Source organism: Convolutriloba macropyga, chromosome 1 (assembly GCF_964194025.1).
Source record: "Convolutriloba macropyga chromosome 1, txConMacr16.3, whole genome shotgun sequence".
Classification (NCBI taxonomy): domain Eukaryota; kingdom Metazoa; phylum Xenacoelomorpha; order Acoela; family Convolutidae; genus Convolutriloba; species Convolutriloba macropyga.
Window position 1 is genome coordinate 86,717,183 of NC_134468.1, and position 27,129 is coordinate 86,744,311.

Consider the following 27,129-nt stretch of genomic DNA (forward strand, 5'->3'; position numbering starts at 1 on the left):
ATTTTATTCGATACTATATTGAAAATTCAACCTCGGAAATTGATTCCACAGTGTTTTGCAGAGCCTGAAAATGCGTTTCAAGTTGGAAATTGGCACATATTTCCTGATTTTTAGGTAATTTTTGAATTTTTTTCTATTAATTCATTCATTTTTGGATCTTTTAACCGTCGTTTTGTCAAAAATCAGTTAATATGGCAATTCGTTTTGATAATTCATATACTCGACGCCTCTTTCTACCTCGATGTAATTTTGTTTTATAAAATTGCACATATGCTAATCCGATTTTGGTAGTTTTTTTCCGAATTTTGTCAGTTTTTTGTTTGTGTTTTGGTTTTGATTACTAGAAATAGTCTTTTTGTGCAACATGAAGGACTTAATTTTTGTTTCAATAAAAACTCAATCATTTTTTAGCGTTAAGTTTTGGAAAAACAGTCAAAACTTTTTCATAAATGAAGTCTTAAAAGTTTTTTGACCATTTTTTTTGCAAATTGTTTGAATGTTTTGTATGCTTGAATAATTTTTTTCCTATTTTTTTGTTCTCTTCAGAAGGACAGATCTTTGTATCGGATGACTGTTTATCGTTTCTATGTTTCGAATGCTGAACAATGAGTTTTTTTGTTTTTCTTGTTTTTTTTAATTGATTTTAAACTTTCAAAAATCAAGAATGTCTTTGTTGCGGTGTTCAGTACATTGTGCCCATATTCTTCACATTCTAGATAGTACCATTCTAGTTTTCTCCTGGAGCCTACATTTATTTTCGGTATATTGATTTTTTCAGTTGTTAATAATGAATGATTTCAGCTTTTTCTTAGATTTTCGTCATTTCTTTGGTTTGCAATTGATTTCATTCAAAATAAGGCAGTACTGAGAGTTTGATAGCAAGCATTTTCCAAAATGTCCGCTTATGACTTATTACTGCTACTTTCTTCCGGCCTTGGTATTGATTTAAACGATTTTTTGCCTTTCAATATTCTTCTGCTACTTATGTCTTTTCTATGATCAGTTTAATTTTTGAATTAGTATGAAATCATGTTGTCTAGCACATGTACTACAAGGAACAAGTGTGTGTTGTTTTTTGTCTTTATTGCAGTTATTAGAAGTGTAATTATAGGTGTTTTCTTATTCTTAAATTTGAGCTTTCTTTTTTTGAAAAGAGTTAACTTAGTTTCTATGATTATTATCTGCCGTTTGCTTTCGCGATCTTTTTCTCTACCAAAACCAGTTCAGCTGTCGCAGCGATGTCTAGTCTTTTGGGTTCCTGATTAGAGTCATGAAATTTTTGGAGGGCAATTGATAACCTTGTCAGTATTTTGCAGACTATCAGTTTTTTTACCAGATTATTTCAGATTTTTTAACGTTACCAAACGTTTTCAATAATATAAAATTTTGCTGCATTTTGGTTCTCTTGGTGACAGTGGTTTAAGTTTCACCAATTTTTAAAGCAGACCTGGAGAAGTAGTGACTTAATAGTTTAATACAAAAGATAATGTCTTCCGCTGCAATTACGTTTTGTTTGTGAATTTTTGACGCTTCGAGTCGCTTCCGGAGTTCTTCCGGATATTTTTAAAGATCTGTTCACACATTTTCATGATTTTTGAAGTCACATTGGAGTAGTGAATTTGGTCACGCCGAAACAGGAAATGGAGCGAAAAAGCGAGTGATTTTGCGGCGTGAAATTTTTGTCACTCTAATTTTAAAATAGAGTGAGAAAACGGTGTTTGAACAAAAATTCGCTTTCTCGCTAGTGGCTTTTTGTTCACATGCGGCAATTTCACTCTGATTTTAACTTTTTTCGATTTTTCGAATCGGATCTTTTTTCTAAATGGTTTTCCCAATCCATTCACAGCCATTCTAGGCCTAGTTTTTTGTTTGAATTAAATTTTCATTTCTCGCTAGTCGTTTTTTGTGTTCACATGCTGCATTTTGACATTGATTTTCTGTTTTTTTTTCTTATTTTTTATCTGATTTTTTAAAAAACTATTCTCTCAATTAATTCATAGTACATTTTAGGTCTAGTTTTTTTTGTTTAGTCAATGAATATTCTTTTAATTGTACGTCAGGACTTGTGCTGCTATGGTTTTTATTTCGTCGTCATGATTTTTGTTACGACCATATGACGTCACAGCCACTTTTTGTTCATTCGTTCATGCAATTTCAACTGAATTGCTTGTGTGACGTCATTTTTCGCTCTACGTGTAGCGAGTTTTTTTGTTCATGGGCGTGATTAAATTTTTGGTCACACTTGACTTACCTCTCAAAAATGACTTCCTCACTTTGAAATTGACTTTTATTTACCTTAATTCAAAGAGATAAGGTCAAATGGGTGTGTGTCACTCTAAATTTGAGCTCAGCATATAGAGGCAGCTATAAATTTTACAGATTTTTAATCAAAATATAATTGATCAGCCTTCAATGAAAAGACGAATTTGTTTGGTCTGTTTTTTTAACTGTTTTTTTGAGACTGCAGATCTACGAATCTATTGCGGCTATTTTCTGGCAATCTGTCAGCTATGTTTTCTTTTGCATAACTGTTTAGTTGCTCTCAACTCAAACGAAGTTTGGAGCAATTATATTATTCCGGTTGGTCTTATGCGATTTTTCGCTTAACCGATTTTTTGTCTGACGCTTTTGAATTTTCGTCCTCTAAAGCGGGATAAACAGGTAGCGCCCAGTGGGCATTAACTGCTCTTGGAGCCTTTCAGCTCTGTTTCAGCCCAAACTGTTTTATGGAGACTTATACCTATGGTGTGAAGGGCGGTTCTTAGAGGTTGAAGACACCCCCACTGTGTTGACAGTGCGGGCTACCTACTGACGAACAACCGTTCGCTAAAAAGACGCAAATTAATACTATTCTGCAATTTTTTCAAGCTTGCAAATTTTTGACATTTTTAATTTCTATCAGCCCTAGCTGTCAAGGAACCTCCTCTAGTTTATAGTAATAGTATACTGCTTAGTTTCTAGTGGTAATTGAATGGTTTCAACATTTTAACATCACCAATTTTAGCATAACAAAACGTGCAGTGTTTCGTTTTTTTGACATTTAGTTTCCAACGAATTTGTTTGGTCTGTTTTTTTTACTGTTTTTTTTGAGACTGCAGATCTACGAATCTATTGCGGCTATTTTCTGGCAATCTGTCAGCTATGTTTTCTTTTGCATAACTGTTTAGTTGCTCTCAACTCAAACGAAGTTTGGAGCAATTATATTATTCCGTTTGGTCTTATGCGATTTTTCGCTTAACCGATTTTTCGTCTGACGCTTTTGAATTTTCGTCCTCTAAAGCGGGATAAACAGGTAGCGCCCAGTGGGCATTAACTGCTCTTGGAGCCTTTCAGCTCTGTTTCAGCTCAAACTGTTTTATAGAGACTTATACCTATGGTGTGAAGGGCGGTTCTTAGAGGTTGAAGACACCCCCACTGTGTTGACAGTGCGGGCTACATACTGACGAACAACCGTTCGCTAAAAAGACGCAAATTAATACTATTCTGCAATTTTTTTCAAGCTTGCAAATTTTTGACATTTTTAATTTCTATCAGCCCTAGCTGTCAAGGAACCTCCTCTAGTTTATAGTAATAGTATACTGCTTAGTTTCTAGTGGTAATTGAATGGTTTCAACATTTTAACATCACCAATTTTAGCATAACAAAACGTGCAGTGTTTCGTTTTTGACATTTAGTTTTCAACGAATTTGTTTGGTCTGTTTTTTTACTGTTTTTTGAGACTGCAGATCTACGAATCTATTGCGGCTATTTTCTGGCAATCTGCCAGCTATGTTTTCTTTTGCATAACTGTTTAGTTGCTCTCAACTCAAACGAAGTTTGTAGCAATTATATTATTCCGGTTGGTCTTATGCGATTTTTCTCTTAACCGATTTTTCGTCTGACGCTTTTGAATTTTCGTCCTCTAAAACGGGATAAACAGGTGGCGCCCAGTGGGCATTAACTGCTCTTGGAGCCTTTCAGCTCTGTTTCAGCTCACTGTTTTATGGAGACTTATACTTATGGTGTGAAGGGCGGTTCCTAGAGGTTGAAGACACCCCCACTGTGTTGACAGTGGGGGCTAGCTACTGACGAACAACCGTTTGCTAAAAAGACGCAAATTAATACTATTCTGCAATTTTTTTCAAGCTTGCAAATTTTTGACATTTTTAATTTCTATCAGCCCTAGCTGTCATGGAACCTCCTCTAGTTTATAGTAATAGTATACTGCTTAGTTTCTAGTGGTAATGGAATGGTTTCAACATTTTAACATCACCAATTTAAGCATAACAAAACGTGCAGAGTTTCGTTTTTGACATTTAGTTTTCAATTCAGGTCTTTCCAGACCCAGGAACCAGAAAACATCCTCAGAGGGTTTTTAGGTTTTTTTCAGCCTCAAGAGCCACGGAACTTCCTCTGCGATTTGATAATTTGTTCCTGCATAATTTATAGATGTAATGAAATGTTTTTCAAGATTTTATCACGAATTTGAACAATTTTTTAATGACTCGAGTTTTAGCAATTTTTTGATAAAATTCAAATTTTCAAATTTGAAAAGTTATTATTTTTTAAGTTTATAGATCTTTGAGCCAGTGAAACTATTTAAGTCTTGAAATAGGATACTGGATAGTCTCTTCTTGAGACAATGAAATGGTTCTAAAGATATTAATAGCACGAATATTAGCAAGATTTTGTTAATATTTGCTATTGTTTTTTAAATTTTCGAATTTTCTTGTCCCTTCTGAGTTTAACTATCATTACTGGCCAACAAAACTTTTAGTTCTTGCTGATGGGTTATATGACAAAACTCCAGAGACAAAAAATGGTTTTGAACATTCTTTTTCACTGCGAAATATTTGAACTTTTTTGAATTTTGTTCTTTCAGTTTTTTTCTGTATGATTTAATTACTAACAATGCTAGAAGTTGCGGAGGCGAATCTCATCATGGAAAATGTTCCTAGCTCTCTCGCTCTCTGTGTGTTGATTGGGGTTTCTTTCCTTCTCTTTCTTGTTCACGTTTTATCTCCCCTTAACTCTTTTGTTGGTGCCTCACTTCAGCTGCTGTTATGTGGCGTGATATCATCTATTACCCTCACCTCACGCCCTTTCAATTGAACTAAAGCTAGCCTCACTAAACCTTGACTAGCTACTGAAAAAGCCAACCGCTCGCCGTTCGTTTGAGAGCAATTCGCCCGACGTTAGTCGGTTATGTTCAATTTTTTTGTGTCTTCGTGACGTTCTTTTTCCAACTACGGATATGATTGAAACATCAGATAAAAGATTGAAATCGATAATGAAATTTGCCAGATCTTCAATCAGAATAACCAAAAATTATCACCATTGTAGTATGAAAATAACGTAAGTGACATCATTATTCAAAGATTATTTTTCAAAAATTTTTTGAAAAATAATCTTGAAAATATCAATGTAGATAAGAGTGTGTCCATGTTGGTGAACAATTGTATTTTGCAGCTGACTGGGTCTAACATAGTGATGAATGTGAACAGCGATGAACAGATGGTGTCTGAGTTGCTGGCCTTGAAGGACAAAGTGGACTCTATTGCACTCCAATGTTTTGCAGCCATCGAAATGTTCTCATTCGCCATCAGGTACTACTAACTCAATATAACTTCATATGAATTTTATACTCACGTGTTTGTAAAATAGTGAGACGAGTCATTCGAGTGCTATGAACTGATACAATTATTTCTATTTTCATTTATACATAAACAAGTTGCATTAGGTCACAATTTTTAAAGCCAGATCTTCATGTAGTCCGGATGACATTATGTCAGTGAGCAGTTCTCTTAGAGCCTTATGCCTTGCCAGTCTAAGTATGCGATTCATGGAAACTGTTGGAGAGACTTGATATCATGGTGTGAAGGGCTTATCTTTAAGAGTTTGACCGCACCCCGACCCCACTCGAAACATGAAAGCGTGGTGTGAAAAGCGGCTCGGATAGTTTTACCCCCTCTCCCATTCCCTCCCGTCCACCTCATTCCACTAGTAGCCCCGGACGCTCGATCCTCGCCCTCAATTAAGCTGAACCTATCCTTCCTAAGAGGCAGCCAGCCACTGACGAAGTCAACAGCTCGCCAGTCGTTAGAGTAATTCGCCTGAAGTTAGTAACGTGTGTTTTAAATCCTTATGGACAACATATACATTTTAAAAGGTTAAGCCGCAGAATTTGTTTTAGGGTTCTTGCACGCATGATAGATTTAGGTTTCATCAATTTGGAACAGTTTGAGTAATGGAATTTGAGCTGAGCATGAGATCTAACTTTTTCCGTTTCCAGGGAGGCATTCGAGTCATTCATCAACAAACGCGCGAACAAACCGGCAGAAATGATTGCCAAGTTTATTGATACTCGACTCAAATCAGGCAACAAGGAGAGCTCAGAGGAGGAACTGGAACGGCTAATGGACAAAGTTATGGTCATATTCAGGTAACTTTTCTATTGTAGATATTGTTCTTAGAGCGCAATTTTAGTCAAAGTTTTTTAACCGTCATTTCGTGTTAGCTATATTAGCGGCCTAAAAATTGGAAAGTACCCTCGCCTTTTGTTACTAGGGTTTTCCCGTTATGTAAATGATATGTGAATCAATCTCACAGTTTTTGAGTTTATCTCAATTCTAGTGACTTTCGCTTGTTAAGAAGCTTTCATATCTGGATGGTTGTATTTTTAATTGCTCTCAAACGAAGTTTGTTGCACCGCTGTTGCCCACTGTTGCACCACCCCCTGCTGCGGTTCAGCCCCGCTGCGCTCACCTCACGCGCCTTTTATTAAGCTAAGGCTAGCCTCACTAAACCGTAGCTAGCTATTGACGACGCCAAGCGCTCTCCGATCGTTTGAGAGCAACTCGCCTGACGTTAGTCGGTTATGTTGTTCTCATTTTCGGTGTGGGTTTCAAAAAAAATCGGAGTTCAAAGTTGTCATACGTTTCTTAACAGTTACAGACTTTGACTATTCTTTAAAAACTGTCATTTTGGTTAAAAAATTTGCGCAATTTTGTTGCTTGTTTGGCATACCAGTAGCGATTGAAATTATCAATAAATGTGCTGCATGAAAGTTTTCAAAAGTTCTTTTTAAGAAGCAAAAAGGAACGTAATTTGACATCGAAATTCATGTTAATTCGACGTTCATTTTCCATGTTAATTCGAAATAGAGTTTTCTTGTCATTTTTGTAAAAAAGATTTTGCAAATTAGAATTAATTTCATGGACGTTTAATAATTTTTCGTTGTGTCTGAATTGAAATGTATAACTAGTGACTGACTTCCTCTGGCTGTTATTGGTTTCTGATGTGGTAAAATAGGATGCGTTTGTAGTACTACCTAAGGTCCTAAGGTCTATCCGTGACTTCGATAGGCTTATTTCAATTCTGCTTCGTTTTCATATAACGAGCTTATGCTCAGCAAAGCAATCTAAAATGATAGAGTGAATGTCACAACTAAAATCACAAAATAGAAACAGAATAAGCGGATCTTTTCTATTTACGCCCCCAGTGCGTTATGCACCCCCTCCCGTTGCAAAGCACGTGCCATTACAAAGTAAATCATTATGTAAAATTATGGTTCGTGCGTCGGGGGATGCAAATTATATGCACCCGCTAAGCTGGGGAGGGGGGGCACAAACGGAAAAATCCAAATAAACTTACAGAGCTCAGTTTAAGATGTCCGGTACTCAAATGTTTTTGTTAGTCTAATTTATCAGGTCTAATGCTGAATAGTATTGATACTAGTCCCCCTGCCCTGTCCTTGCGAAGCAGTAGTGAGGCGAACTACCAAATAACAAAATGTAAAAAAAATGATTTCTTGCAGAAAGATCAAAAATAAAATTATATAGACGAGTTGTCTTCAAAAGATTGCCTAACAATTTTGGATGTAATTTTTATAATAATTTTTTAGACTTTGATTCAATTATGCGGAAAATCTTTGATTTTAATAAGGTTTTTTGTGACCCGGTATTTTGACCTAGTAAAGTATTATAACCTTATGTATATAATTACCGTACAATAATTTCTTGATGATTTTGCAAGAAATTTTTGTTCTTTTTTGCTTTGTTAATAGCAGCCGTCAGCCTCTTAACGGCTATTATTTAGGCGTTCTCCCCCTTTTTAATGGGCTCTACCTTTTGATCACGTTTTTCATTTTACATAAGTCACGATTTTCACGTTTGAGTTCTCACTCAACTCACTCACTGTTTCAACTGAATGGATTTTAAATTCTTTCACGTATTGAATTACGCAAAGTAGTGAATGCGGTCAATGTCAAAAGAGCAAATCCAAAGAAACGGGATAAACAGATAAAGCCCGGTCATTAAGTCATTGCACATTAGATTATTAAAGTTCATTAAAGCGTTTGCTAGATGGCATTAGTATTATGCGTAATAGCGTTCAGTTTGGAAGCTGAATTAAGTGTAATTTTAGAATCTATTCGATTATGCAGAATTTGCACACCAAATAAATTTTTTTTGAAACTTAGAAAAATACTGTCATTTTCTATCTCTCATTTTCTTCTGTTTTAATCCCAATGTGCGCCAATTGGTCAACGGCGGCTATTTTCCGGCAATTTGCCGGCTTGTTTCTAAAGCTAATCGAGACCATGGGCTGTAGTACTTTTTAATTGATCGACACCTCCACTGTGGCCATTTGAGGGCAATTCGTCCGACATCAGTCGATTATAGATAAATAGTTTGCTGATATCAGTCAATCGACGTTGCTCATACAGGCGTGTGAGTTTCTCCGGTTTTCTGATTTCATATTGATGTGATGATTACTGGAAACTGTTCACCCCTGCTCCCCAATGTGAAAATTTTTTTTCATAATGTATGAACAAAATGATAACTGTTTTTGAGCTGATAATAGTTTGAATAGCCTAATAAGATGCGTTTGGCAATTACAATGGTATATACATATACATTATACGGATGTAAAATTATCGCTAATACCACATAGAGGTTTCCTAATCTGCGAGAAAATAAGAAAACAGACAAGTACTTTTTGAACAGATGCAGCAATACCAAATTTATGATAAGGATGTTGTGTTATTTTCAGATTTATTCACGGCAAAGACGTGTTTGAGGCCTTCTACAAGAAGGATCTAGCCAAGAGACTCTTAGTGGGCAGAAGTGCAAGTGTGGATGCAGAGAAATCGATGCTATCAAAACTTAAACAAGGTTAATAAAAGTCACTTTTAACGCAATTAGATTAAGTTTTCAAAGCAGAAGAATGGAAATGATATCTAAAACATCCTTCATATGCAGTGCAATAATAATCTTGAACTGTCAATATAACCTGGAAGCTTAATTTGGTAAAGAAAGAATTAATTAATTTCTTATTGTATATGCAACTACAGAAACGTCAGTACTGAGTTACCCCAATACTTTAGCCAGTACTCGGAGAGGGTGTGTAGAGCGGGCAGGCCATTGGGACGCCCAAATAAACTGAGTTGTACGTAAAATATGGCACTTATGTTATCAGATTACAGGAAAAAATTAAGCATAGCGTTTAGCAAAAACTATACTTGACCGTATTAAAAGAATGCCCTATATGCTTAACCAGTACTGCTCATATTTGACTGGTCGCTTTTGTCTAGAGGACTCGAACACCTCAAGTTGAGTCCGAATGATCAAAACATTCTCAGTTTTTGCTTCTTGCAGAATCATTTTCTCAATAACTTCAGGTCTTCAAGTCAGTCGTACGGTCCTGATTGAAGTTTTATGGTTTAGAATGAGCATGTTCATAGTCGATCAAAATTTTCAAGCTCATCTAAAAAGTAAATACTCGGACATTTAAATTGCATCGGTTGCCGATTGTTGAGACTCTTGGAAATCTTATGAAAAATGGACTGTCTTATCTCTGCTAGTATGTACAAGATTTGCGTTTGTTGCTGTCATGCAAATAAGTCAAACCTCAAAATTGGAGTCGGTGCTTAATAATGCTATTATTAGAACAGCTTTTCTGAAAATGACCACTTAGAAAGAGAAAGCAACAGTCAGATTGCTATTAGGCCACATGCGCCCCCGTTTTCAAGCGTCTCGTAAAACCTGATATTGACTTAATCTCTTCTTAATCTTAGTCTCAACTTAATCTAATCATTGCGTTCTTTGCCGTTCTAAACCGTTGTGGTACTCCGGTTAATTTAACAGCAATTGTGATTTCAAAAATTCATTGGTGTCTTCTATCTGTGACATAAATAATGGAAAAGAACTGGGGATCAGAGAGATGGAAAACGAATGAAAAGATGATCATTTAAGAATAGATGTCTTTGTTCTGGTGATATGATTAATTGGTGACCATAATTCGATGCCTTCTAAACCAAGATCTTTTATAAAGTCCTGATTGAAAAATTTAGAATGTGGTGCTCAGTTCACGAGTAAGCTGGAGGGAATGTTCAAAGACATAGAGCTCTCTCGTGACATCATGACCAACTTCAAACTCCACCTCGACAGTAGGCAATGTGCAGAGTCTGCAGTCAGAAATGCAACTGCTCCAGCCTCTGGGTCCAAAAGTTCATCTGGGTCAACTCCAGATTTGTTATCTTCTGGTGCTGGTACTAAGTACAAAGATGAGCCACCAGAAGATGTCTACATCAACGATGATTCCATGTCATCAACACACGGACTGCTTCAGCATCCAGACACTTCGGAACCCTCTGGGAGGGAAGAAAGTGCAGGAGATCGGGTACGTAAACAGCACTAAACAGAAGTAATATTTACCTGAGCATTTTAGTTATACAACTGATGAAATCACTACAAGATTTTTTCGACATAAAATGTATCATAATTGTTCAGCTTAAAGATGAGCCCGAGCACGCGAGTGAAGTGGAGACGATTGGAGGCACAATTGAACAAGGAGCTCCTCAGGTCAAGGTCTCAGGGGAAATCGAGTTGGTTGTCAATGTGCTCACTATGGGATTCTGGCCCACCTATCCAGCAGTTGAAGTCAACTTACCTAAAGAGGTGTGTATGGTTGTTTCAGTTTTGTTTGCATTGGACAAGTGGTTTTGGTTTTAAAGGATGCAGTTTGTTATAAAAGTTTGATATTTTGGGATCAATTTCATTGATCAGCGTGATCAAAGTCTGGAATGTTATGGTTTACATAGCTCAATGAGAGTGCATGTAACTAGCCAATAGCTCAATAGATAAGTTATTAATTGCTCTCGAACGAATGAAGCAAAACCTTCTTTTAAAATTGCGAGAAATGGAGTGAAATTTTTCTGCTCAGCGAGCAAATTTTTCCAGCTGTTTTTTAGTTGTAAAGTTTTCAATAGCCGCCGTCAGCCTCTCAACTGCTATCATTTAGGCTCTCGTTTTTAAAAATTTGCATTGCCTATTGATCACGTTTTTCGGTTTTACATAAGTCGCAATTTTCACGTTTGACTCGACCTCACTCACTGTTTCAACTGAATGGATCTTAAGTTCTTTCACCCATTGAGTTACGCAATGTAGTGAATACGGCCAATATCTAAAGAGCAAAATCAGCAGAATCGAGATAAACCGATAATGCCCGGTCGTTTAGTCATAGTGCATTAGGTTATCAATGTTCATTATAGCTATTGCTAACTGACATTAGTATAAAGCTTCAAAGCTTAGAGTTTAGACGCTGAAGTAACTATAGTGTTCGATTCTAACTTAAACTGCACACCGAATTATCACTTTTTGACACTAAAAAAGGTCGGTCATTTTCATTTTCTTTTCTTATGTTTCGATCCCAATGTGTGTCAAGCGCGTCAACGGCGGCCTATTTTCCGGCAATTTGCTGGCTATGTTTGTCGTCTGAAAGTTTATTGTAGACTATTCTTATAATATCTGTTTTGTTTTGATAGATTTTCAAAGCTTGAATAACTGACTTTCTACGCTAATTGTGATTTTTCAAAATTTTCAATCTTTTTATGCTATTTTAACGATATTTTAACCATTGCATTGTTTTCTTTTTTTTTGTTAAATGAATTGAAGCTTAAACCTCTTAGATGTTTTGTTCAATTTGAGTTAAGTTTTTGGGTGCAGTCAAAGTCAGACAAAGAGTTGAGACTTTCGTTACCTTTTTCGCCTTTTCTTTGTTCTCAATTTTTATGATTCAATGGGGCTTTTTTGACTTGACCTAATTTTGAAAGAGCATTTTCCCCCGATTTTATGAAACAAAAATCTTTGCTTCAATGTGTACTTGTATTGAATATAAAATAATTACGTTTCCGTAACTTTATTTAGTTAAATTTTCACACGGCTGTTTTTTTTAAATTCATTTAAGAGTGTTCTTTTCTCTGTTTTCTTGTCTATTATTAATTTGTACTAGGTGCTTGAAAATATTGTTTTGGCAAAGAAAAATTCGAGTAGTTTTCGAGTTCTTCCGGCTATTTTTCAAACAAATAAAGTAATAATCTTGGTAATTTTTTCCCCTATTCATAATTTAATATGAGAAAACTGCCTGAACAAATTCAGTTTTCCTCTGGTTTTTTCATGTGCGACAATTGACTGTATTTTTACTACTTACTTTGTTTTTTAGCGATTTTTTTTATTTTAGCAATATTACCATTCAATTTTTAGTACAATCTAAGTGTGTGTTGTTTTTTTGGTGATTGAAAATTCTTCGAATGACTTGTTATCCTGTCACGAAGTTTTTACTTCATGGAACAAATATTTGTTTTGCTTTACCTTAGTTCACAGCTTGTTCTACAATTCGTGGAGTTTTTCTGACTTTTCTAGGCTTGTGTCAATTTTCTCCCATTCTGTTGAAAGTGCTTTTGAACAGCAGCTGCTCACCAAAACAATTAAAAATCAATAGAGGCAGTATAGAAAATTCAATTCAAAAATAGGAGCAGGATAAACCCATACAACCCATTTAGATATCCGGGACTTGAAGTTTGATCGAACAATCCTTAGTTAACATCTCTAGTGCTTCTTGGTATTGATTCAAGCCTAATTAGGACATGAAATCCAAATAGTTCACACTTTAAAACTGTTTTTTTTTACTACAAGCATTTTCTGTTTTAATCCCAATTGGGGTAATCGGAATCAATGGCGGCTGTTTTCCCGCAATGTGCCGGGTATTTTTAATGACCGCACTCATTTTATCAGCCGGCTATTTTACCGGGTTTATTTTTTTACTGACAAAGTTTGTTTCGCTTTACCTTAGTTCACTGCTGGTTCAAGATTTAGCTGAAATCTAGTGACTTCTCTTGGCTACTTTTACACTTCTCTCATTCTTCTCAAATTTCTTTTAAACAGGAGTTGCTCGGCAGAGTAATAAAATAGAACTAAGCGAATTTCTTGATTATGTTACTAACCGGTGTATCATCTCATTAAGAAACTGAGTTTCTCTAACTACGAAATGAAATCAAATTAGTTTGAACTTTTAAAGTGTTTTTGTTCAACAATCGTTTACTTCATTGTTTTCTGCTCTTTCAATCCCAATAGTGTTTATGGGAATCACTGGGGGCTATTTTTTTGCAGTCTGCTGGGCATGGTTAATTGCTGCACTCGTCTTCTCAGCCGGCTATTATAGCGGGTTTATTTTGTCGAAAAATTTTCGGTTTACCTTAGTTAACAGCTTGTTCATGGTTTTGCGTAAAATCTTTTGACTTCTCTAGGCTAGTGTCTCACTTCTCTCATTTTGCTCAAAGTCTTTTGAAACAGCGGTTGGCAGTAATCTCAACAAGGCAGTAATCTAGAACCAAGCAAAGCAATTGAAAAACAAAATCAAATTAAAAGTGATATTCCTATGAAGCCCAGTTTTAGATGTCCGCTACATGAACTTTGTTTTTATCTATCTTAGTTACCATCTCTATTGCTGCTTGGCTTTGGTACTAGCATCATCTGATTAAGAAACTGGAATTTTTCTAACTACGATGTCAAATCAAAATAGATCGCTCTTTAAAAATGTTTTGTGCAACAATCAGTTTTTCATTAATAGCCGCGTCCTCAATTCTAGGTGGCTATTATAGCGCTCCTAAATTTTTACAATTCAAAGAATTTGAATTGTATTGGTGCGCTGTGTTTTTTTTTTAAGATGTGTTCACACGTTTTTCAATGACTTCGATCGTTCAAAACGGGATAAACAGGTAAAGCCCAGCGGGCATTAAGTTTCATTAGAGGCCCAAAGTGGGCTTTAGTTGTCCTTCAAGTGCTAATAGTGGTGCAGCTGCTGGGATGGCCTTAATTTAAGGTTAAAAGGCCACTTTTAGGAGTTTTTGGGCTCAAAATGGTGCAATTTTTCATTTTTTTGGGATTTTTTTGAGTTTCTTTGTTTGATTAGTCTTGGCTTGAAGTTTTTAAAAGTTGATTAAGGCTGTTTGAGACACAAAATTGCTTGCTATGACCATTTTATGAGCTACATGTTTTGGTACTACAAACACAAACGCGCGAAAGGATACTAATGTTTGCAATTTTTTTCAGGTTTTTTGAAAATTTTTTGTCATTTTTTGAGTTTTTTTAGCCCTAGGTGCCAAGAAACCTCCTCTAGAGTTTGATAAAGGGTTTGATGATAGATTACTGTATAGTTTTTAGTGGTAATGGAATGGTGTTCAACTTTTTGCCATCATGAATTTTAGCATTTTTTTGACAAAGCTTGCAATTTTTTCATATTTTTATGACATTTGTTGTCATTATTCAAGTTGTTTGAGTCCCAGGGGACAGAAAGCATCATTAGCGGTTGGATGATAAGTTACTGAAAATTTTTTAGTTGCCATGGAATAGGTTTCAACTTTTGAATATCACAAATTTTAGCAATTTTTTTGAGAAAATTCGCATTTTTTTCAGGTTTTTGAAAATTTTCTTCATTTTTTCGGTTTTCAAGCTTCAAGGACCAGGCAATCTCCTTTTTGGTTTGTTAATAGGGCACTTCTTAGTTTTTAGCAACAATGGAACGGTTTTCAATATTTTAATGTTTCGAATTTTAGCATTTTTTTGATAAAATCTGCAATTTTTTTAAGGTTTCCTAAAGTTTTTGTCAGTTTTTGATATTTGCCCATTCTCAAGTGCGAGAAAACCTATTCCACGTTCTGATAAAAAGTCACTGCATGGTTATTAGTTTCAATGGATTTGTTTTCAACAATTTAACCTTTCGACTTTTGGAAGTTTTTTGATAAAATTTGCAATTTTTTTCAAGTTTTTTTTTACAAAACATTTGTATTTTATTCATTTTTCTTGTCTCAGTAGACAGGTAACCTCATCCAGTGTTTGATAGTATGTTATTAAATAATTATTAAGTGCTAGGGGGCAATTGAATGGCTTTCAACATTTTAATAGAACGAATTTCTATTTTTTGAAGTTTGAAATTTTTTGTAAGAATTATTGCCTATCGATCTATGAGCCAATGCGTTTTTTAAAGCTTGGAATTGGGTTACTGGATAGCCTCTAGAGACATAAAAATTATTCTGAAGATATTTATATCACAATTTTTAGCAATATTTTCTGATAATTTGCAATTAATTTCTTTTCTTAAATTTTTTGGTTATTTTCGAGTTAATCATCGATCTTCAAGGGCCAATGAAAATTTTTCAGGTCTTGCAGATATAATACTGGACCGATTTCAGAAACAAAAAATGATTTTGAACATATTTTTGAACTAGGTATTTTTAAAGGGAAAAATGTTGACTAGGGTTTGAAAGCTTCCAGTTTTAGCAATGAGTATATTTTGTTTAGTTTTGGTTCTTTTAAGTTTTCAATTTTTTGAGATGATTTTGTTTATGTTCTGGCTGGAATTGTTCAATTGATCTGCTGGTCAGGTAGAGTACGTCTGATTTTTTCATTCAATTCTTTGAATTGTATTTCAAGGACTTAGATTTTTGTTTCGTCTTACCGTGACTTCTTGGAATTGACTTTTTCAATGACTTACCTCACTCAAAAAATGACTTCTGAGCTCACTTATGAAACTTTAAATTTTATGAACATTTACTTATTAAAGGTCAATAGTGTGCATCTAAGTAGTGCCAAATATATGCCCTAATTCTTGAATATTAGAGTCTTGAGTTTTTGATTTCGAATATTGATTTTGGGATCTTTTCCGTTTGTGCCCCCCAAATATTGCACTTGCATCTGGGGGGTGCAAATAATATGCGGCCACTAAGCTGAGGGGGCACAAACGGAAAAGATCCTAATTTTGAAAAGCCCTATTAGGGCTTTCTCTTTATAGAGCTTATGTGTCTCATAAAAATGACAGTCCGAAGCTAACCCAAAAAGTCTAGTGGTCTATTAAAGGACTGGTGGTCGATCTGTCTATTTTATTTCTATAGTTATTTCAATTCATGTAACGCCACAAGCGTCTATCGCGGCTATTTTCCGGCAATCTGCCGGCTATGTTTTTATATTTTTTCCTTTTAATCCAAATCGGGGTTATGGGAATCAAAAACATAGGTTATGGGAATCTATGTTTTTATATTTTTTCCTTTTAATCCAAATCGGGGTTATGGGAATCAATGGGAATTAAAAAACGCATTGGCTCTATGAGCCAATGCGTTTTTTAAAGCTTGGAATTGGGTTACTGGATAGCCTCTAGAGACATAAAAATTATTCTGAAGATATTTATATCACAATTTTTAGCAATATTTTCTGATAATTTGCAATTAATTTCTTTTCTTAAATTTTTTGGTTATTTTCGAGTTAATCATCGATCTTCAAGGGCCAATGAAAATTTTTCAGGTCTTGCAGATATAATACTGGACCGATTTCAGAAACAAAAAATGATTTTGAACATATTTTTGAACTAGGTATTTTTAAAGGGAAAAATGTTGACTAGGGTTTGAAAGCTTCCAGTTTTAGCAATGAGTATATTTTGTTTAGTTTTGGTTCTTTTAAGTTTTCAATTTTTTGAGATGATTTTGTTTATGTTCTGGCTGGAATTGTTCAATTGATCTGCTGGTCAGGTAGATTACGTCTGATTTTTTCATTCAATTCTTTGAATTGTATTTCAAGGACTTAGATTTTTGTTTCGTCTTACCGTGACTTCTTGGAATTGACTTTTTCAATGACTTACCTCACTCAAAAAATGACTTCTGAGCTCACTTATGAAACTTTAAATTTTATGAACATTTACTTATTAAAGGTCAATAGTGTGCATCTAAGTAGTGCCAAATATATGCCCTAATTCTTGAATATTAGAGTCTTGAGTTTTTGATTTCGAATATTGATTTTGGGATCTTTTCCGTTTGTGCCCCCCAAATATTGCACTTGCATCTGGGGGGTGCAAATAATATGCGGCCACTAAGCTGAGGGGGCACAAACGGAAAAGATCCTAATTTTGAAAAGCCCTATTAGGGCTTTCTCTTTATAGAGCTTATGTGTCTCATAAAAATGACAGTCCGAAGCTAACCCAAAAAGTCTAGTGGTCTATTAAAGGACTGGTGGTCGATCTGTCTATTTTATTTCTATAGTTATTTCAATTCATGTAACGCCACAAGCGTCTATCGCGGCTATTTTCCGGCAATCTGCCGGCTATGTTTTTATATTTTTTCCTTTTAATCCAAATCGGGGTTATGGGAATCAATGGCAGATTTTTTCCGGCTATGTGGTGGGTATATATAGTGTGACAAAACTTTATATTCTACCAAGGGGGGTTTCAATTTGCACAAGTCTTTTTTGGAAATTATTACTGATTTCTGGGAAACCTTGAAACACATTCTGTGCAAAAAGAGGCTTTGGTTTCTTCACTTGTACCTATGAAAACAACTATTTTGTTCATTGCTGGAAAAAACAAACTCTGAAATTTCTTGCTCACAATGTGTTAATAAATTGTCTTTTGTATGTTGACAGATGGAGCAATATCTGGAATGTTTCAAGCAGTTCTACCTTGCTAAGCACAGTGGACGGAAACTCAAGTGGCAAAGCACATTAGGGCACTGTATTGTCAAGGCACGCTTTGATGCTGTGAGTTATAAATATTATGATAACTCTTGATTCTATTTTAATGTATGTTATTAATGCATTTTAATATTTCTAAATAAGATACTTCGACCAGTCAGATTGTCTCATGAAGAGATTCATAATAACCATCATAGGCATTACACCTAAATTTCTGCTTCAGAATTTCGGCCGCATTTTCAGATCCTCGAGATAAAACTTTGTTGACTAGTAATAAAGCGTTCTGCGATGTTTTGCGTGTTTTTATGTAATTTGACGCGCTCTTCTAAATATCTACTCCAAATTCCTCAATAATGGCCGCTTTTGATCGTTCTGTCACCTTTTTGAAGATGTTTATGACCTTAATATACGCGTAACTTCTGGTACCCTCGTCTTCTGGTGATCTTTAATTAGAATCTGGAACGGGAACCGAATCCTTCAACTGTCTCAAAATAATGGAATTGTGTGTTGTTTCAGGGTGTAAAGGAATTACATGTGTCGTTGTTTCAAGCTCTAGTCATTCTTCTGTTCAACAATGGCAATATATTCACATACCAACAGATCAAAGAATTCACAAATATTGAAGACAATGAACTCACTCGCACAGTTCAGTCTCTGTCCATGGGAAAGAAAGACTCACGTATATTGCGCAAGGAACCTCTGGTAAGATCCTTTCCTATTATAGCCCCCCTCTCCTCCCAACCACCATCCTCCACCAATTTCTATTGCTCCTCTCCTCCCCACCCCTCCTCCACCAAAATCTAGCACTCCTCTCCTCCCCACCCCCTCCTCCGTCAAATTCTAGCATCCCCCCAACAACAAAATTGTAGCACCACACCCTCTACTAACAAAATTGTAGCACCCGCCTAAAAATGTAGCACCTCACTCATACAAAATTGTAGCCCACCTCCCGAAAATAATTATAGCCCCATCATGGTAATTAATAGCCGCCCTCATCTTCTCAGCCGACTATTATAGCGCTCCTATTTTTTTTTACTTCGTCGAACTTTTTTCGCTTTACCATCTTTTTGACTTCTCTAGGCTAGTTAATAGCCGCCCTCATCTTCTCAGCCGGCTATTATAGCGCTCCTAATGTTTTAATAGCCGCCCTAATCTTCTCAGCCGGCTATTATAGCGCTCCTATTTTTTTTCGCTTTACCATTTTGCCGCTTTTTCAGCATTTTGCGTGAAATCTTGTTGACTTCTCTAGGCTAGTTTCTCTCTTCTCTCATTCTGCTAAAAGTGAATTTGAACATCAGTTGCTCAGCAAAGCAATTCAAAATGAACAGAGTCAGAATAAAAAATTGAAGTCAGAAATAGAAACGGGATAAACCCATAAAGCCCAATTTTAGATGCCCGCTATTTGAACGTCGTTCCTATAAGTCTTAGTTACCATCTCTTATGCTTATTGGTATTGATAGTAGCCCCTGTAGCCTCTCTCTAAGAAACAGAAGTATGTTAAACTACGGACTTAAATGTTTTTGTACAAAAATCTTTTTTTTCTTCGATATCTTCTATTCTTTCAATCCCAATCATGCTTATTGGAATCAACGGCGGCTATTTTCCGGAAATTTGCCGGGTATGTTTTCACTCTTCTGTCATTCTGCTCAAAGTCCTTTTAAACAGCAGCTGCTCAGCAAAGCAATTCAAAATGAAGAGAGTCAGTATAAAAAAATCAAAGTCAGAAATAGAAACGGGATAAAGCCATAAAGCCCATTTTTAGATGCCCGGTACTTAAACTTTGTTCTCATAAGTTTTAGTTACTATCTGTAATGCTAATTGGTATTGATACTAGACGCTGTAGCTTCTCACTGAGAGACAGGAGTTTGTTCAATTACGAAATGACATCAAAATAAATCGCACTTAAAAATGTTTTTGTACAAAAATTAATTTTTGTTGATATTTTCTTTTCTTTCAATCACAATAGAGTTATGGGAATCAACGGCGGCTATTTTCCGGCAATCTGCCGGGTATGTTTGGTAAATTTACGTCATGTGACGACTAAGCGGGCGGGTTGAGGGTATAATAGGGAAGACCCGTATAACCTTCGCCCCTCCAGCTTGTAGAAGATGGCGATCTAAGTTAATAATTCCACAAGCCTTTGCTTTGTAATAATTGGTAACTGTAAGTGGCTACTGCAGTCTCTTATAAAGCTACGTGAACCAATACCAATTCAAAAGCGCGTATTAGTTTTTTTCACACATTTTCGTGAAAACAAAATTTTTGTTCATGCCGGATGGTCAGTGTGTTGAGATAAGATGAAAAAGTTCATATTTTGATGGGGGCAGCAAGGAACTGCATTTTAAGTAAATCGAAATATTTTTTCTTGGAATGTCTAAAAAACGGGAAAACGTACGTTAATAAATGTTGATCATAATGAAAAAGAGCAGGAACAGTCCTGACACAATTCATAGAATTTTCGGGTCTTTTCCATTATAGCCCCCTATTATGGTGTATTTGCCATGATTGGGGGGGGGGGGGGGGGGGGCTATAGGTTACCTGAGCACTAAGCTGGGGGCTATAATGGAAAAGACCCGAATTTTCATTGACTAAACAAAAACTAGAGCTAGAACGGACAATGAATGGATTGGGAAAACCATTTAGACAAAAAATCGGATCAAAAATTCAAAGAAACAGTAAAAATTGATGGGATGGAAGATGCAGCATGTGAACAAAAAACCACTAGCGAGAGAGCGAATTTTTATTCGAACACCTTTTTCTCACTCTACTTCAAAATTAGAATGAAAAAAAATTACGCCGCAAAGCCACTCGACTTTCGCTCCACTTCCTGTTTCGGCATGACCAAAATGATCACTCCAATTTGTCAAAATCTTGAAAATGTGTGAACAGGCCTTAAAAAACATAGCAAGACAACTCCTGAATAACAGTCCAAAAATCAATTCTTAAAGAAAAAATTGAATAAACTAATGACTCGACAACTTTTATTTTTATACAGCAACCGTTACAACCGTTGGAAGTAACAAAAGTTCTTGAAAACATTGACTCTATTTGTCCTTAAAATGAGTACATAATGCAGCAGCCTTGTGGGAATCAATGAAAGACAAAGCAAAAACAGGCATAAACTGGGAATTCTTTGAATAGTAAAATTCGAATTCTTTGAGGAGTAAATTGCGTAGTAATCAGAATTTTTGAAAACCAGTGGCGCCAAACTAAGAGAACCTGATAACTGCCAACCAAAACCCTTAAACACAGCTCATCATAAAACCTAGACACCGTTAAAACGCATATGTATTAATTGCTCTTGAACGAAGTTTCTAGCAATTATTGTAAATGTGTTGGTCTTTTTTCTATGCAAATTTTTCGCATGGCCATTTTGCGCTTTTCTTCTAGAACATTCTTTGACTTCTCAAGTGACTTTTTCACGCTTTCATTCTTCATTTTTGAGTGATCTCTATTGCTCTCACTCCGAAGTAAAGCTCGGTGCTAATATAAATTCTTTTTTTTACCCGCCCGTCGTTCGAGAGCAATTATTCCGACGTTAGTTGGTTTATGTTTTTATTTATAGCACTCTGGAGATAAAATGCTGAAGATAGCAGTCAAATTACCGCTTGTGAAAAAAAATTGCTGGCGAAACCGAAAATTTATTCCAACACCAATTTCTCACAACACTTTTATAGGTACTTTGAAAAGAATCACGCCTAAATCTTACTCGCTGTTTTGCTCCCTTTCTACTTAAGCGCCAAATACTTTGAATTGTAAAGAAAAAGCCCCAATACAATTCGAATTCGTTGAATAGTAAAAAGAACTCTGAATTGATCTTCATTTTGCTGTACTACATAGTGTGTTGATTGCAGGGATATGTACAAAGCAATAAGAATAATTATAACAGAGTATACTAACAAAAACAAGTTTATACTACAAATTAAATAAAATTGATTGATTTATTTATCAAATACCTCCTTACCAATAACTGTTTAAAAGATACTTTTTAATAGCCGCCTCATCTTCTCAGCCGGCTATTATAGCGCTCCTATTTTTTTTTTTTTTACTTCGTCGAATAAAAAAAATTTTCGCTTTACCTCATTTTGCCGCTTTTTCAACATTTTGCGTGATATCTTTTTGACTTCTCTAGACTAGTTTCTCTCTTCTCTCATTCTGCTAAAAGTGATTTTGAACATCAGTTGCTCAGCAAAGCAATTCAAAATGAACAGAGTCAGTATAAAAAATTGAAGTCAGAAGTAGAAACGGGATAAACCCATAAAGCCCAATTTTAGATGCCCGCTATTTGAACATCGTTCCTATAAGTCTTAGTTACCATCTCTAAAGCTTATTGGTATTGATAGTAGCCCCTGTTGCCTCTCTCTAAGAAACAGAAGTATGTTCAACTACGAAATGCCATCAAAATAAATCGGACTTAAAAAATGTTTTTGTACAAAAATCTTTTTTTTTTTCAATATCTTCTATTCTTTCAATCCCAATCATGCTTATTGGAATCAACGGCGGCTATTTTCCGGCAATCTGCCGGGTATGTTTAGCCTTTTAGTTTAAGCTTGAGAAAAATGTGAGATTTGTTTGTTTCAGGATAAAGACGTTTGTTTAACGGACAACTTTTCCATAATCAACGATTTCCACAACAAACACTACCGCATCAAAATCAATCAGATACAAATGAAAGAGACGAAACAAGAGGCTGAAACTACTCAGGTAATGAACTAGGATAGTTGTTACAACTTGGAATCAATTTAAGTGCTCGTGGGGAAAATTTGGATCTATTCCCCCCTCCTCCTCTCAGCGTACTGGTCATTTAATTTTTACGCTCACCTAGGCGCAGGTGCTATTTTGAACATGGTAATGTGCTATATAACAATACTTAAATTGCAATTGGGGGCATAAAAAACGTATTTTGACCAAAGGCGCAAAAAAAATAACTACTTTGGAAACTCGGGAAGAAATCAAAGGAAGAAACGACATTCAACTCTTAAGACATTCAGCATTATCTACAAACACGTCCACAGAAAACTTGTTTTTGGAATTTGGACTCACTGTGCTAGAAAACGATATCAGGCAAAGAGTCGGACCGAAAGCTCTGATTCATGATAAGCTCAACTTCTGCTTAAAGCTTAGTTAAGGTCGCATAAATTTTGCATCCACATATTGTGTTCACCTCAAAAGTTGCCGGAGGGGTGCAGGAAAGGAGGTCTCGTCTTAATCGAGGAATTTTGCATTGACTGTGGGTAACTGCTATAAAGTTTTTTTTGCAACAAGTAAATTAAAATTATAACCATGCGGTTAAATATACTTGAAACAAAAAATACTTCAAACAAAATAAAGTAATCATTTTCTTAAAGAATCACATTATAAAATTTTCTTCCGATTGTTTTCTTCTTAAAAATAAAAATAACTTTTAAAAGCTCCTACGTTACTATTCAAAGGAATTTTTTCATGTTGTGAGAGCAAGAAATCATTCAACGTTTTTTTTAAAGTGTGCTGTGTTTGTTTATTACAGGAGCAGGTGTTTGCCGACCGTGTGTATCAGGTAGACGCAGCTGTTGTCAGGATCATGAAAACCAGAAAGACTCTATCTCACAATGAGCTTGTATCCCAACTCATACACCAGCTACGCTTCCCGGTTAAGGTCAGTTCCTAAAACCAAAGCAACATTCAAATTACAGTAGTTATCGATTAATTGCTCTCGTAGAGAAGCAATTATTGTAAACGTGTGTATCTTTTTTTATGCAATTGGCGGCAATTTGCTGAACGCAATTGGCGGCAATTTAATACTAAAAGTCAAATGAAAGGTGTGCCGAAACCGGTGCTATTTTTCACTTTAAATCTTAGTAGTGGTATATGTTAACCTCTAATGTGGTTATTTGAAGCACCTTTATTGAACTTCTTAGTTCCATTTAGCCCCCCCCCCCCGACTGAAGCTGGCTGCATTTGATTAGAGCTCCCACTACGCGTTCGAGAGCAATTCTTGCGACGTTTAGTCGGTTATGTTTTAGTATTTTTTTAGCCAAAATTTTATATCGAGCTATTACATCGAGCAACAAATGCCCACTCTTGGGTACATGGTCTATTTTAAATCAGCAATGAATCATTGTATTAGAAGTCTGTATTTCCACGAAGCCGACGCATTGAGAGCACTTGTTCTTTCAAGTTAAAAAATTTTGTTAAGTAATGGTAACTGGCAAGCGAAACACAAGCAAAAAATTGGTTCATTGCTCTAAACCAAACTTTGCGACACTGACCTTTTTGTCTGACTAATTTGACCTTAAAATGGATAAATTGGTGGAGTTCGAGGACTTTAAGTTGCTGTGCAATTATTTTCGCTAATATATTTTTGACGTTCGAAACTGCTGGCAAGATATAAATTCATTGTGAAGAACAATTATAAACAGCATTCAACACCACCAACACTTCTTGCAAAGCCTTTTATAGACAAAGTCGCCTATTCTTGGAAATTAATTCGTCCGACATCAGGAAGCAAATTATCTGCGTTTTGTAGATGCGTTGGTTCGATTCCACATCCTAGCACCCACTAGTCTTTAGCGGAAAGCATTTTTTAAAACTTCAGCTGTTATAGGAGGTTGAACTTTTTGTGACCCTTTTTGTTTTTTTTTAGTTACTCTCGACCGAAGTTTGAAGCAGTCGTTAATAGCCGCCCTCATCTTAACGCCCTAATGTTTTACAATTCGATGAAATTGAACTTTGTTGGTGTTCTGTCTTTTTTAAAGATCTGTTCACGCAATTTTAATGAGTTTTCGAGTGAAATCGGAGAAGGGACTTTAGGCACGCCTAAACAGGAAGAGGACCAAAATGCCAGTGTCTTTATGGCGTGATTTTTATCACTCCAATTTTAAAGTACAGTGTTTGAACAATAATTTCGTTTGTCGCTTGTGATTTTTTGTTCACATGCGGCAATTTGACTTTTTCCTGTCTGCTATTTTGCTTTGTTCAATATTTTGCGTAAAATCTTTTTGACCTTCCTAAGCTATTTTTTTTCGCTCATTCTGCTCAAGGCGCTTAACAACATCAGTTGCTCAGCAAAGCAATCTAAAACCAACGGAGTCATAATCTAAAACAACGAAATCACGAATAGAACCGTGATAGACCCATGAAGCCCAATTTTAGAGGCTCGTTAGTTGAACTGTGTTCCTAGAAGTCTTAGTTACCATCTCTGGTGCTGTTTGGTTTTGATAATAGCCGCTGTATCCCCTCATTGAGAATCAGAAGTGCGGCTATTATCAATAACAAGCAGCACGTTAAAACATCAATTTCCTTTTATTAATAGCCGCCCTCATCTTCTCAGCCGGCTATTATAGCGCTCCTATTTTTTTTTACTTCGTCGAATAAAAAAATGTTTTGCTTTACCTCATTTTGCCGCCTTTTCAACATTTTGCGTGAAATCTTTTTGACTTCTCTAGGCTAGTTTCTCTCTTCTCTCATTCTGCTAAAAGTGATTTTGTACATCAGTTGCTCAGCAAAGCAATTCAAAATGAACAGAGTCAGTATAAAAAATTGGAGTCAGAAAGAGAAACGGGATGAACCCATAAAGCCCAATTTTAGATGCCCGCTATTTGAACGTCGTTCCTATAAGTCTTATTTACCATCTCTAATGCTTATTGTTATTGATGGTAGCCCCTGTAGCCTCTCTCTAAAACAGAAATATGTTCAACCACGAAATGCCATCAAAATAAATCGGACTTAAAAAAATGTTTTTGTACAAAAATCTTTTTTTTTTCAATATCTTCTGTTGTTTCAATCCCAATCATGCTTATTGGAATCAACGGCGGCTGTTTTCCGGCAATCTGCGGGGTATGTTTCTTCTTTCAATCCCAATCGGCGTTATGAGAAACAATGGTCGCTATTTTTTTGGCAATCTGCCGGTTATGTTGGTAACCGTGTCTTTTCTGCAAAATGTTTGCTTGAAATTTTTGAGTTTTCGAGTGACTCTTACCCTCCTTGATTTCTTACGTTTTGCGTAATCTAAATTTTTCTTTTTGACAACTTTGCAGCTGAGCTCAATTTGCTGCACCTGACTACTGGAAGTCAAGCTCCGTACATTGCGCCGAAATTCGTCTCATTTTTTTTCTTTAATTAATAGTGGTATATGACCTCTAATAACATCTCGAAGAACGTTAATGAACTTCTTAGTCCCCCGAACCCCCCCCCCCTCCCACTCAGATGCCTCAGCTCTTCAGTTGGCTGTTGGTGAGCTTCGTTATTTAAGAGGTTTGATGTATGCTGAGTTTTGATTCTATTTTGCTACCTTCAGCAATTTGGTTGCAGCAATCGTAACCATCTCAAGAAAAAAGTTCAATTAAAACATGACAAAACCAAGGCATTTTTACCGATTGAGTCAATTGCATTTGAGGATATATATTAGCTGACTTTACTAAAACTGATATATCCTCATGTTGAGAAGCAAGCAAAGTTTATTATCTAAGGTGATGCACGTTTTTTGTAAAAAAAAATCTTGTCAAGTTGAAGGAATAAATTGTGGCCGGTTTCCTACAATCTGATGACTTTTGGTGCTGTTGCTGTCACCATTTTTTATGAACCATATTTTCTTGGGTACTTCTCTTGGGTTAACTTTGATTAAATTTGGCTATGACGTGCAAAGGGTGGTTGTTCGGATTTAAATTTTGGTGAATTGACCGATACTGGAATCTCGCTTCCATATGTTAATTGAGCATTTCTTTCCTCATTTTTCTCAATATCTATTGAGTCATATATTTGACTGCTGTCATTTAGACGCCCATTTTGCCAATCCAATTTTTGCTTCTTGTTGATTGTGTCTTGTGTCGTAACTGAACTCTTTTCGAATATGGTTTTAGACACGTTCATCAAAAGAGCAAATGCCAGAAATGAACCAGAATTAAGCCTGGTCTGTGTTAAGCATTGATTTAGATTATCGAACTGTTTTAGGGCAATTACTAATTGACATTAATACTTAGCTGTTAATCAAATTGTCGGAAAACAATAATCAACATGATCTCAACCCACAAAAGTAACCAGAAACTATTGCAAGAATAAAAGATAAGTGCTCGTAATGACTTAGGTTTACAATTTAGTTTAAAAAATGAATTTATTAGTGTTTTTAATGGCAACGGATTTTAAATGTTCCGCGGCATTTGATGAATTGAAGCTGGTATATAGTTATCACTTCAACATGGTTAGTTCAAACTTCCGCCATGACCTTTTTTTAATGAGAATCGCCGAGAGATTAAACAGATTATCAGAGAGCCTTTGATGTTGTTTAATGCGATCTGAAGTCTTTGCATTCGAGTTTTTGTGGTTTCTCTGTGAAATGATTAAGTTTTGTAATCGTCCGTCATTTGGCTAATATTTGAGTTTG

General features: G+C 35.7%; 1 protein-coding gene across 1 annotated transcript in view; it reads left to right on the forward strand.

Annotated features, from left to right (window-relative positions):
* LOC142343916 (cullin-4A-like) overlaps positions 1-27,129 on the forward strand; it is a 414,013-nt gene that overhangs the window by 370,346 nt on the left and 16,538 nt on the right. The window contains exons 9-17 of the mRNA XM_075395314.1: positions 5,449-5,585; positions 6,272-6,421; positions 9,031-9,152; positions 10,331-10,659; positions 10,770-10,937; positions 17,724-17,837; positions 18,288-18,473; positions 22,353-22,475; positions 23,278-23,406. Of these exons, the coding sequence (XP_075251429.1) occupies positions 5,449-5,585; positions 6,272-6,421; positions 9,031-9,152; positions 10,331-10,659; positions 10,770-10,937; positions 17,724-17,837; positions 18,288-18,473; positions 22,353-22,475; positions 23,278-23,406 (1,458 nt within the window). The remainder of the gene's footprint in view (positions 1-5,448; positions 5,586-6,271; positions 6,422-9,030; positions 9,153-10,330; positions 10,660-10,769; positions 10,938-17,723; positions 17,838-18,287; positions 18,474-22,352; positions 22,476-23,277; positions 23,407-27,129) is intronic.